The sequence below is a fragment of the Pezoporus occidentalis genome, unplaced genomic scaffold, assembly GCF_034315485.1.
Source record: "Pezoporus occidentalis ecotype Australia unplaced genomic scaffold, CSIRO_AGI_Poc_V1 ctg194, whole genome shotgun sequence".
NCBI lineage: Eukaryota > Metazoa > Chordata > Aves > Psittaciformes > Psittacidae > Pezoporus > Pezoporus occidentalis.
The window spans coordinates 1,092,790-1,106,464 of NW_026913791.1; the positions used below are offsets into that span (position 1 = coordinate 1,092,790).

The 13,675-nt window shown below is 41.3% G+C and overlaps 1 protein-coding gene across 14 annotated transcripts in view; it reads left to right on the top strand.

Annotated features, from left to right (window-relative positions):
- The window catches only part of PTPRF (protein tyrosine phosphatase receptor type F), a 400,395-nt gene that overhangs the window by 190,777 nt on the left and 195,943 nt on the right, over positions 1–13,675 (top strand). For all 14 annotated transcript variants that reach the window (XM_062617270.1, XM_062617271.1, XM_062617275.1 and 11 more), the window contains 2 exons: positions 1,609–1,754; positions 4,538–4,679. In XM_062617270.1, the coding sequence (XP_062473254.1) occupies positions 1,609–1,754; positions 4,538–4,679 (288 nt within the window). The remainder of the gene's footprint in view (positions 1–1,608; positions 1,755–4,537; positions 4,680–13,675) is intronic.

The following is a 13,675-nucleotide window of genomic DNA, read 5'->3' on the forward strand; positions in this document are numbered from 1 at the left end:
GCTTGCAGATGCTGAGGTAGAGGTGCCATCTTCCACAGTGTCCCCCTGCTCTGTCTGATCCTGCCATGAGCCATTGTGCTCCCTACAAAAAAAAAGTGGCTTTTTGCCAGGTTAGTGACAAAATCTGCGCCACAGAGGCTCTGGTAACCCTGGAGCTGCTTTTTAGGGGCTTGGGCATCAGTATCTGGAGGCAGAGAAGGGAGGTGTGGTGCAGAGACCTCTTTAGTAGTTTCAAGCTGCCAGACTGGCCCAGCTCTAACTTGCAACTGCACTCTTAGGATTTTAATCTCTTAAACATTAGGAAGATGCATTTAAAGATTGTCTTCTTTTGGCATCGCTGAAAATGTATCCCTCCTGGATGAGGGAAACTCAGGCCTCCGTTTATGAGAAGCTTAGTGTTTAAAGCACCTGGGCTTACAAGTGTCATCCCCCTTTCTCTCAAGGACATACTCATGGATGTGTCCAGAACATGGAGATGTGGAACCACCACCAGCTTCACTGGAAATACTGGTTCAGTGTCTTGGGGTTGAACAGGTTTTTGTTCCACTCCTTTCTACATCCCAGCAGTTGTTTCTTCCCCATTTACAGCTCAGGTTCATCTTTGAGGGGGTCAGTCAGAACTGTGTTTGAAACATGACCTTAGTGCACTGAATGACATCATAGGTGGATTCTGCTAACTCCCTCTGAGGAGTTATGTGTTTTAGTCCCTAATAGGGATACAAGGCTATCAAACACTTCTCACATGGACAGAGTAGTGATTCAAAGCAATCCTTTGATCACAGATTGCAAAGTTTTCTTGTACAGCAAGAGCAAAAGAAAAGTACAAACATTCCATCTGGATGCCAGGTTTTATCCATCCAAGCCTGTCAGGTAAATCCAGAAGATGTAAAGATGCAACTGTATTTTCATGAAACTTTTATTGATTATTAAAATGTCACATGATTCCTCTCCCCCTGTATTTGTATCTTTTTCGTTTCTTGTTGAGACTTCCAGGCCTGAATGTCACTTTGGTTTCATTGCTTTCACTTTAATTAGTCTCTCACCAAGCACAGGCCAGCCTGTGCAAGTTTCCAGATACTTACAGACCAGAATTTTTATGTCACTCCACATATAAAATGAAATTCAAGGGTGTTATTTGTACGCTTAAAACATATCTGTTAATTTTTATGAACGGCTTAACAGCTTTCAGGAAAACTAATGGCAACGTATGGCAGATTTTGTAGGTTTGGTGTCTCAGCTGTTGGGTAATTTCCAATGCTATGACCATGTTATAAACCTGCAAAAATCCATTTATTAAAAAAAATAAACCGTAAAAATGGTTCCAAATTGTCATATACCTGAAAGAATGCCCAGGGGGCTGGGGGGGATCCCTCTGTTGCCCTCATTTACAGTCAAGCCAGATGGACTTCATTCATGTCAGGAAAAAGAGGTACTCAAGCAGAAACTGTGCTTGTCATATTGCAGTCTGCGCTGAATTTCTGTGGCTGAGGCCATTCAACCTGGATTTGTAGTAGGAGCACCAGTTGTCTTATAATTTAGATTAACATGACATGTTCCTTGTATATCTGATGTTGTATCCTCATGGGGGTGATTTGGTTATTTTTCTAGGCAAGCCAACGTTTATGAAAGCTCCTGAAGATCAGATTGGGATTTCTGGAGGAGTGGCCTCTTTTGTGTGTCAGGCAACAGGAGAGCCCAAACCTCGTATCACATGGATGAAGAAGGGGAAGAAAGTCAGTTCTCAGCGGTTTGAGGTAATTGCAAAACAAAAATATGAATTTGGTAATCAAACCTAATGCTTGTGGGTCTTAATTACACAATAATCATCATTGTAACTTGGGTATCTCTGCATCACTACAGTGCAGAGTCTAGAGCTTTAGAGTAAAGTCAGTTTCCTTCCCTGCAACAATGCAATCTGTAGTGTAGTGCGGGTATTGTCTTGTGAGCTTGATGCTTGAAGCACATGCTTAAGACATCCTTCTTCAAATGGGACACTGGGGCTTACAACTGGATGGCAGATAAGAGTTGGATCTAGCAGTAAATTTTGATTTTCATTGTCAAAATTGATAAGGCACCCCAGTGGAATTCAAAAGTGGGATGCAGAAATACTATTGAAAGGCTTTCTAAGTGATATCTACTGCCATCTCTCCAACAAATGTGCTTGGAAGGGGAATGGTGAAGTAATCCTGAAGGGTGACTTGACTTCCCTGTGAACTGAAGTCTGAAAGAGAGGAAGAGGGAAGAGCAGGTGTAAGAAATGCTTTTGAAAAAGGGTCCAATTTGGTCCATATTTTAAATAGCAGATACATTTTCCCTGACTTTCTCCACCTTTTTCTCCACTTTCCTTTTTTGGATTGGGCTCTTTTCTCTAAAAATGTCCTTGGGAATGTGACCCTTCTACCATTCTGTTGCCTTTCCTCTAATCCCCTGTCTTTTTGATGGTTTTGCTTTTCTCACCAGAGCACAAGATGACTTTGCTGCACAGAATGGATTGATTAAATTCACCAATTTTAATCATGATTTTGTGTGTGAGCAGAAAACCTCAATTAATCAATTTTAGTCTTGTTTTACATTGTTTTTTTCCCCTAATAAAGGTTACATTTTGTTGTATAGTAATCATTTAAACAATCTATTTTTTTAGTAGCTGTAACCTTTATAGTGAATTCGGTACTTACTGTGGCTGATGGGAGGGCTATGTCATATATACATTCATATGAGCAATTTCATACCTTTATTCACATTAGTTTTGACCTATAGGCATTTTTATGGGATATTTTATTAGATAGTGAATAATATCTTTTATTTTTTTGGTAGATTACTATTAATTTTAGCTCATTACTAAGCTAGCCTTTATTTGGAGGTGTCCTGGTTTTGGCTGGGATAGAGTTAATTTTCTTCCTAGTAGCTGGGAGGAAAATTGGAGTTAACTTTACAGGAAGAAGAAAAAAGCAACAAAACAAATTTGATGAACACATAGTAAGTTATTACACAAAAGATGTATCTATTGCTAACAAATGAACAGCATTTTGGTCTCAGTGTCTATGAAGTCCTTAGTAGCTGTAGCTCCCTTCCTTTCACACAGAGTGTTTGTTCAAAGGATAGTAAGGGCAAAAGAGCTTTTCTGTTGTTCCATCTCTTAGCTTTCTAGTCCTTATCACTGAAGTGATTTCACTGTTGCATCTGACTTTGTCTTGGTTTAAAATTTGGCAGTAGCCCTGTCTTGTGTAAAGGTTATAGGAAGTTCAGCATTTTGTCACAGTTTTATATTTAATTTAAAATTGAGTATTAAAAAAATAATAATCCCTTAAAACATACTATGGTGACGTTCATGTTTCTCTGTCTTTCTCTCTCTTTCTCTGCTTAACCTCAAATTAGGGTTTTTTTTTCAGGCTGTTCCTGTTACTTAGAATAGAAGGACTGTTCTTTCCAGCCTGAGGAATACCAGATTTTCCATGGTCTTGATTACCTTTTGATTTCTAAATATTTCTCCTGTCACTGCAGAGTCTTGTGTTGCACATTATTCTTCTCCTTCCTATTTTTACTCATGTGGTCTTTATGCTGTTTAGGAGAAGGACTCCTAAACAGGGTCTTGAGAACAGGGTGAAGGTTTTGCATGTGGGTAATGCAGGTCCTAGGCTGGCTTACATGTGCCTGGAACAAAATATAGCTTAGTCTCTTCATCTCCCCCTGCAGTTCCCAAGTGACAGGAGGGGGGCTTGTGCCTTTCCCTCATGCTGTCACCATCTGCAGTTCAGTTAATATTTCTAACTTTTGCTGTGCTCAGTAATAAGAGAAGGATGAGTTTGGCATTAACAATGGCCTGAGGCTGTGCCTTCCTGTTAAGGAACGCTGTATAGTTTCCAGCTGCAAACTGACAAATACCTCTTTCTTCCATGTAGAAGTTAGAGAAATACATGTTACAGCGTAGCAGGATAGATGGAAAGGCAATGATTTATTAAGGACTTAATTTATTATGCTGAGGAAGGAATTGTAATTACATCATTGTTGATTATGCCAGAGTTGTAAAGTACCTGATGCTGAAGGACATTAAAAGCCCTCACTTTCTGCCGGTGTTAGCATGCACTGTAAGTGCTCAAGGTTTTATTCTAGCTTAGTTACTATTTTCCTGATAATCCCGCAAGAGTATATCATTCTGCTCTTCCATCAAGGTGAAAGTTGGCACTAAATTGCTGTCAGTGTGATTAGTAAAACCATTAGTACAAATATGGCTCAGATGCTTTAAATCATCAGATCCACATCTTTATTACCAGGGTGATAATTTGTCAACCTTAATTGACTCATAAAGAACCTCATTGGATCCTCATTTGTTCTGGCCTCCTCAGAGGACAAATACGTTCTTGACTCTGAAATTTTTGCATTTCTGGACATGGAACACTTGACTAATTGCATGGTATTTATTAGCTTACAGGGCTTGTTTTGGTTTAGTTTCTGTTTTTTAACCCCTGGATTGTGTTGACTTTAGGTTTTTTGTTGGAGAAGATATCAGTAAAGCAGTGCTTTCTTTTCAATGTTAAAGGTTATAGAGTTTGATGATGGATCAGGATCAGTTCTGCGGATACAGCCCCTGCGTGTTCATCGAGATGAAGCTATCTACGAGTGCACAGCAACCAACAGTGTTGGGGAGATAAACACGAGTGCCAAATTAACAGTGTTAGAAGGTAAGTGGGAAGTTTTTTCATGCCTTAGGTGACAGAAGACATGGCTTTGGCTTTGGTAGCTACCTTTTGGTTTGGTGCTTTTAAATGACCTGGTGATATTTTAGATTGGTTTGGAAAAGCTGTGTTCTTTCTGTATCATTTGCTGTAATTTCACCCAGTGTTAGAAACTAAGACTTCTGAGGCAATCATGAAAGGATTTCAGATTCTGAACTTTCTTTCAAGTGTTTTAGTTGTATTGTTTGATTGGGATGTGTCATTTCTAACTTGGAAGGCTAGCTACAGAAGCACTTGTATACTTTTCTCATCTGTCTGCTTTGATATAATAACACATCTTCAGGGTATCTAAGAATTGTATCTGACAGTCATAAACTTAATCTGTGTTGCTACACCTTCTGGATTAAATCAGCACCGTTCTTGAACAGATTTTCAGGTTACTCTTCATATTTTGAGTTTGATGTGGCATTTAGGTCAGTTTGCTTTTCGCAGTAGTCACAACTTGTTATTCTGTTTCTTCTGTGAAAGGATAGATTTTGATCCTTGTCCACTATATGGGCAGGCTTTATTTTGCTTGCTGTGTTATTTCCTCTCAATGGCATTTTTTGTGGAAGAGCAGTATATTAGATACAAAAAGGATTGTGATGAGTCTATGGGGTTGGTTTTTTTTATATTAGATTGTCAAATTTATTGTCTGCTTTTAAGGAAATTGTTTTTTTTCAGCTCATCAATGTTTTGTATTATTTGTTCATATATAGGATTTTGTAACTGTACTGAGATATTCTGAATCTGGGGCATTTGGTTGAGTGCATTCTTTCTTATTTTAATTGCATTTACTAAGACAAGCAGGAAAAGTATTAGGCAAATTGCTTCGCGTATATGGAGTGATGTAGAAACTTTTGAATAATGAAAAAGCTAGACGGGAAAGTGTTTGTTGTTGTATGATTTTGAACCAGAGGTGGCTGGTTATCCCAGTGATGAGTGTGCAAGCCATACATGACAAGCTACCTGTTGTCCCTTGTTCTCCCACCCCCATTTATAGCATAAAGGTAATCTTATTTTCCTCTCTGCTCTGTGACAAAGGGTACAAACAACTGTAGCGTGCTGAGACACTATGGTGATTTGAATCACAGAAATCATTCACTACTTGATATGATCGTGTATCTTGTTTCTGGAGGTGGGGCATCTTAAAGAATCAGCTTGCTCTTCAATAGTAGTATTACTACAAATAGGGTAACAAATGCTATAGACTTGAAAATTATTGGGGGAGAAATCACATTCTTTTTGTTACTTCTTGCCTTTGCAGTCATGTATGTGAGTGCATAAAGCTCAGTGGAGATCTTTCAGCAGTTTACGTGCAGATCTGCATTTAAATGCTTCTTGCAACTGGATTTTTGTGACGATACTGGAATACCCAACCACGCATTCAGGCACATTCCTGTTTCCTTTGGTTGCAGTTGCCTTTATGTATCTCAGATATGTATGCATATGCACACACACACTAATAATTTATTTGCTCTGTGTTAAATGTTCAAAGGCCCACAGAGACATGCATTGCATGAAGGAGCACAACAGTATTTCTTAGCTCCATGGTGCTCCTGATGCTTTCCTGATGAGGTAAAACTCTCAGACCACAACATTAACAGGGAATGTTAGAAAAAGCCAGAGACAGGAAAAGACACACGTGCACACAAATGAAGAGCCGCAGAGGCAACAGTCTCTACCAGTCAGGCACAGGGCCTGTTTCTCTATTTGAACATGTCCTTTAATCAGGGGTAATGCTAGTTTAACATGATCCCATAAGGTTAAAAATGATATGCAGGCTGGGGGCTGTGTTTTCCTCTCTAACTGAAGAGTATCGACCCCTTGCTGAGCACTCTTGTAATGGGCAAAATTAAGAAACATTTGCAGTATAACAGTTTGTATGTGCTCATGCATATAGAGCTGTGAGCTTGATTACCAAGGATGAAGAGCTACTTGTGCCTCTTACGTTGGCTTAACTGATGGAGATGAGTTCTGTTATGATGTATCTGTATTTCAGAAAAAACATTTCTCTTTTCTGAGACTTTCTATGGACAGATGTGTATTTTTTTTTTCAGTCATGCTGTCTTTATTGTTCTGTGCTGTCTGCCTTAGGTTGTGCTGTTTCTGCATTTTGGGAGTGTGAATTTTTTTTTTAGTATTAATGTTTCTTTGCTTACTTGTTGGCAAAGCAGATATTGTAACTCAGTGCCCTGTTTGTGGTTGCGTTTAGTCTCAATGGCCTCCAAAATGTAGTGGTAAGTGCCCCACCTTCCTCAAAGCATCACTTTCCTAACATTAATTTTTAGACATATTTGAAAATGACACATTTCACATGGAACCCTTAATACCTTCAAGGCTGTCAACTAGGACTGGGTTTTCCCTGTGCTTCTGGGGTTAAAATAATTTCTGTAGTTGCTCTCAGGTGGCAGTTTGAATGATGCAGACATTCTGCAATTCCTCTCAAGAATTTGACTAATGCAGTGGTCCCTGGTGCATGACAAAGCTCTGTCATAGGTGTCCTTATGATTACATGCTGCTAAATACACAGCATGTATTGATTTTTGCATTAAAAATCCTTTGTAACAGTAAGTTTTAATACTTCTTCACAATTTGCTCTTTAGCACATAGGCCTTAAGATTAAATCCAGAAGTTGTAGTCAGGGTTTAGCAGGCTGTTATTAGATGTCTTTGTAGCTAACTAATCTGGAGCTTTATTTTATTCAGATTTCTGCAATGTTTTACAGATCAGAGGCAGATAATCCTTTCTAATCGCCAACTTACTCCATTCTGAATATTAAGAGAAAAGCACAAGTCCAGTCTCCTGGAGGAACTGGGAATTCTCACATTAGTGAATCTCTTTCAACAGTTTGGTTCCCTACTACCCTTTCATTCTCTGCTCCCTTGTCTCTCATTTTTCCCTTCTAACTGCAAGTCCTGTTGTGACCAAACTGCGTATACTTAGTGTAACTGGAAATTATATCTCCTGTTGATAGCAGGAGAAATAGACGTGCATATACCTTCTCATTTCTCCTGGGTAGCTGATAAGCTGAATTATGTATGAGTCATACTGAACATTTCTATCTTTTTTCCAATTATGACCTGAGGCAGCACAGAAGTACGTACATTCCTGCCTGCCTGGCAGAGGAGGAAAGCAGCACAGAGAGAGGAGGGCTAGAATCAATAAGCTGACACGCATTCCCAAGAAAGGCCTCGGGGACAGTTAGTGGCGCTAACAAATTAATAAATATATTATTCAGTGGTAATGTTGAGAATTACAGAGCTTTTTAAATAGGGAGATAATATGAAAAGTGACTAGGAAGGATGCCAGCGTGGAAGAACGTGACAGCAGGCTGATTTCAGGAGTGTCTATGTGGTGTTCTTCCACAAAATTCCTTCTGGGTTCAGCTGTATGAGGAAAGGTGATGATAACAGTGTTTGTCTCTAGTTGCCTGTGGACCAAAGTATATATTCAGTCTGTGGTTTCCAGCAAGCTCCACCCAACAGGAAGACAGGGAAAATTAGTGCCAAAACTAAAAGAGTCTTCAGGGTTCAGAGGGAGGAGTACATGGATTCTCTGTGAAAGGAAGGAGGCTCAAACACAATGTGTATTACCAGCCCCTTCTCCCAGGACTTTCATAGACTAACAGAATTACAGAATGGTTTGGATTGGAAGGGATTTAAGAGATCATGTAGTTCCAGCCCCCCTGCCATGGGCCGGGATGCTTTCCACTATACCAGGTTACTCAAGCCCCATCCAACCTGGCCTTGAACACTGCCAGGGACGGGGCAGCGACAGCTTCTCTGGGCAGCCGGTGCCAGTGTCTCACAACCCTCATAACAAAGAATTTTTTTCTAATATCTAATCTAAATCTACCCACTTTCAGTTTAAAGCCATTCCCCTTGTCCTGTCACTACTTGCTTGGTTACAGGTTTTGATTTCCAGAACTGGGAAACTACATAATTGTAACTTGTCCTTTAATGCTCTGGAAGCAGTCTTATTTCACTCCTCCATAATCCAGAGCATATAGTCATAGCCAAGTGGCACTGAATATATTCAGTTTCATTTTCCTTTGTTTTTAAGTAGGTTAGATGAAAACGAAAATACCATGTCCAATTTCCATTTCCAGCACAGATCTGTGCAAATCCCCTATGCCCCTTTCCCGAACTCCTAATCATGTGGCATGTAGTTATCTGCCTGGAGAGGCTGCCAGGCTCCACAGGAGAGCAGCTCCTGGTAAAGAGGACAGACAGAAGAGCTGGTAAAGGGTTGCTTGCACACTGCTTTTCAGTCTCAAGGTAACCCAGCAAGTTAAATTTCACTGGCTGGCTTTGTGCTGGCATAACTCGGGGAAGTGCAGCTAGAAGGAAGTGCAGCAGGAGGGCCAGGAGACCTCCTTGGATGGATAAGGAGCTGCTGAGGAAAATTCAAATGAAAAAAGAGGCTTATAAAAGGTGGAAGCAAGGCCAGGTGGCCTGGGAAGAGTACAGGGATGTTGTCTGGGAAGCTAGGGACCAGGTTAGGAAACTAAGGCCCAGTTAGAATTAAACTTGGCTAGGGATGTTAGGGATAACAGGAAGGGATTCTGTAAGTACATAGCAAATAAAAAACAGACTAGGGACAATGTAGGCCCCCTCCGGAAGCTCTCGGGAGAACTGGCTACACAGGATTTGGAGAAGGCTGAGGTTCTGAATGACTTCTTTGCCTCGGTCTTTGCTGGCAAGGGCTCTGACAGCACCACCCAAGTCTTGGAAAGTAGACGCAGGGACTGTGAGAATGAAGACCTTAGGCCCACTGTAGGAGAGCATCTGGTTTGAGACCATCTTAAAAACCTGAATGTACACAAGACCATGGGACCTGAATCAATCCATCCGTGGGTCCTGAAGGAGCTGGCGAATGAAGTTGCTAAGCCACTGGCCATCATATTTGAGAAATCATGGCAGTCAGGTGAAGTTCCCGACGACTGGAAAAAGGGAAATATAACCCCCATTTTCAAGAAGGGGAAAATGGATGGCCCAGGGAATTACAGACCAGTCAGTCTCATCTCTGTGCCTGGCAAAATCTTGGAGCAGGTTCTCCTGGAAGGCATGCTGAGGCATGTGAAAAACAAGAAGGTGCTTGGTGACAGCCAGCATGGCTTCATTAAGGGGAAATCCTGCCTGACCAATTTGGTGGCCTTCTATGGTGGGGCTACGGAACTGATGGACAGGGGTAGAGCAGTTGATGTCATCTACCTGGACTTGTGCAAAGCGTTCGACACTGTTCCACACAACATCCTTGTCTCTAAATTGGAGAGACATCAATTTGATGGATGGACCACTCGGTGGATGAAGAACTGGCTGGATGGCTGCACACAAAGAGTTGTGGTCAATGGCTCAATGTCCGGCTGGAGACCAGTAACGAGTGGTGTCCCTCAGGGATCGGTGTTGGGACCGGTCTTGTTCCAACATCTTTGTCGCTGACATGGACAGTGGGATTGAGTGCACCCTCAGCAAGTTTGCCGATGACACCAAGCTGTGTGGTTCGGTTGATAATGCTGGAGGGAAGGAATTCCATCCAGAAGGACCTTGACACACTTGTGAGGTGGGCTGATGCCAACCTCATGAAGTTTAACCATGCCCAGTGCAAGGTCCTACACCTGGGTCGGAGCAATCCCAGGCACAGCTACAGAGAAGAGATTCAGAGCAGTCCTGCAGAGAAGGACTTGGGGGTGCTGGTTGATGAGAAAATGAACACGAGCTGGCTTTAGTGTGCGCTTGCAGCCCAGAAAGCTAACTGTATCCTGGGCTGTATCAAGAGGAGCATGACCAGCAGGTCAAAGGAGGTGATCCTGCCCCTCTGCTCTGCTCTTGTGAGACCTCACTTGGAGTATTGTGTGCAGGCCTGGTGTCCTCAACATAAAAAGGACATGGAACTGTTGGAACAAGTCCAGAGGAGGGCCACGAGGATGATCAGGGGGCTGGAGCACCTCCCGTATGAAGACAGGCTGAGGAAGTTGGGGCTGTTCAGCCTGGAGAAGAGAAGGCTGCCTGGAGACCTCATAGCAGCCTTCCAGTATCTGAAGGGGGCCTATAGGGATGCTGAGGAGGGACTCTTCATTAGAGACTGTAGTGATAGGACAAGGGGTAATGGGTTAAATCTTAAACAGTGGAAGTTTAGATTGGATATAAGGAAGAAATTCTTTCCTGTAAGGGTGGTGAGGCACTGGAATGGGTTGCCCAGGGAAGTCGTGAATGCTCCATCCCTGGCGGCATTCAAGGCCATGTTGGACGAGGCCTTGGGTGATACGGTTTAGTGTGAGGTGTCCCTGCCCATGGCAGGGGGGTTGGAACTTGATGATCTTAAGGTCTTTTGGAACCCTAACTATTCTATGATTCTAAGTCCTGGTGTGCTTCAGTGAAGCCCTGGAAAGTTCCCCAGTGTGCAGCAGTTGTCTCAGGGTGGAAAGCACCTCCACCTTATCGTAATTTGCTGTTTACTGAACCATGTCATGAGCTTAATTTCATTCACCATCTGCCAGCTGCATTCCAGTTCCTGGGGTTACCCTGTTTGAAATGCTGTAAATGATAAAGCATTTGACTTTTACAAATGATTTCTGCAGAGAACTGGATCTCAGAAGGCTTCAAATAATATTCCTTTTTTGTAAACACTCTTCTAAAAGTGATTTTTGTTACTGCAATAGTAAACAGAAGTTAGTTATGCTTAATCCTTGTTTATGTTTGGTTAGTTCCAAAAGGATCAGTAAGATCATTGTACTTTGGTTCATGTTTGTCTGCATTGTATTTGCATCTTTTTGCCAAGAATTTCTAGCAATGTGTTATACAATTGAAAGAATTATAGAAGGGAAATGGAATCCATTTCCATATGCTCACTCTGATCGTGTAAATGAATTAAGGCTTCCCATACCCTGCTGCTGCTCCTGGGATTGGTAGTATTCTCTTCATGTTTCTGATTAGCAGAGGACAGGTCTTTCCTCTACATGTTTCATGTCCTGTTGTAACTTCTTTTGGTCTCTCCTTGGCAAGAAAGACTGTTCTGGTGGCAGAGGTCCTACTCCTGTTCTTTGCTCTCTACACAAGCAATCCAAATAGTAATTTTCTTTCTGTATGAGGCAGGCAGTTAATGGACCTCTGTAACTATTGCATTTCCAAGAGCTGCAGCACAGTGATCCTCTGCATGCTTCACTGCTTAGGGAAACTTCCTAAAATACAGTGATACACAGAGAAATGAAGATGTCTTGAGTGTGTTTGCTTTGCACTGGATTATGGCATGTCCCATGCTTGTTAGAACAGGAAGCATTAAGCCAATTACTCACGGTGGCCTCGTTGAGAAATTTAGATTGTCACCTGAAAGAATGTAAATCTGAGCTCATGTGGACTTAAGCTCTTAAGGTATAAATGGTGTTCACAAGGAAAGAGTATGTTGCGCTGCTTGACCACAGGTTGCTTGGTGTCTGGTAACTCAATTTAGGAGCTTTGTCATCGTGCTGACAAATCTGGTCATTTCTCAGGTACCGAACAGTGGCTAAAAGAATCCTAGAAGTTCAAGGGGAAAGAGGTTGTCTCTTGGTGCCATAGCATGCATAACATTGAGCAGAACTAGTGATCTGTTCAATTAGACCAAGAAAATTTACAGAGACTGTTTCATTTGTATCCCTTATGTCCTATGCTTTCAATACCTAGGCTGCCAGTGTATCTGAAGAGCTATTTTAGCTATTTAATTTTTGTCTCTGTAGAGCACCTGTTACCTCAATCCAGGTGTGAAATTCCTGGTTCTCTTCATTTTATTTATTTACTTTCAAAACTTGGATTCAATATGAATGTTAGTCCTACTCTTAAAGTTTATTTTTTATAATATTTAACAAGAAAGACTTTCTTGGCTGTAAATAAGAGTCAAAGAAATAATTTTCTCAGGTGAAGAAAAGTTTTAAATGTTGTTGGTCTGTCCTCCAAACGGGAGAGTCAGCAGATCTTTAGAACATATCAGACCCAAATGCCATAATTTCCATTTCTTATCTCCATTTAAATGATTAACTAATGGCACATAACCACATAATGTATCTGTGATAGTGAGTTCCAACAGGAGACTGCCATGCGCTAAGGTTAACATCCAGGTTCATTCCACAAGTTAATGAAGCAAGAAATACAACCTTTGAAAAGCTTTTTGTGAAATACCACATAGTTCATGCCAAGCTGAACCCTTCGGAGTTGTGCATTCCCATAAAACTTGTGTCTGAAAAGATACTGACCTCTTGATCTTGGGAACATTTTTCTTTTTACAGCAAGCAGCTGTTTCTGCATATTGCCTCTCAAATGAGGTCATGTGAGATTACATCTGTAACAGGATGGGATGTTGTCACATTCTTATCAGCAAGCTAATGGCGTCAATGATATTGCAACACCCAAAGGCAGTACCTGTGATTCAGGAAGGACTTGCCAGCTAAAACCAAGGGAGGTTAAGTGGCAAGCAAACAAGAAGGAAGTATATTCTACAGAATTCTACAAAAGCTCTAACAGGGGATTCATATCTCCAAGTACTAGTAGCTTGAAGTTGTAAATGCGCAGTTGTAGTAGTAATATATCCTGTAGAAAGAGCTCCCTGTCTCTATTCAAAGTTTATTCAGCAGTTGGTAAGCACTGACTTTGGTACTGGAAATCGTGTTCAGCTAAGGATTTTTGTCACTAATAACAGTTGTGTCCTTTCTGTTCGCTCCATTTCTTAAATCCCTCATGAAGATATTCAGAAATGTGGATGCTCATTCAGAGCCTTGTGGCAAACTCCTGGTAACTTCTCCTTGTTACAAAAATTGATAATTGGGCATTATTTTCTCTTTTCTTGGGCTCAGGTTGTAAGGACAGGTTGCTTCTCACTGTATGCTATTTTACAGTTTCCAGGGAGATTGTCATGGAAAGTGTGTCAGGCTGTTCTACTGCTGCTCTGCTGTCAAAACATTCAGCCTATTCCAGTAGGTAAATGAGACA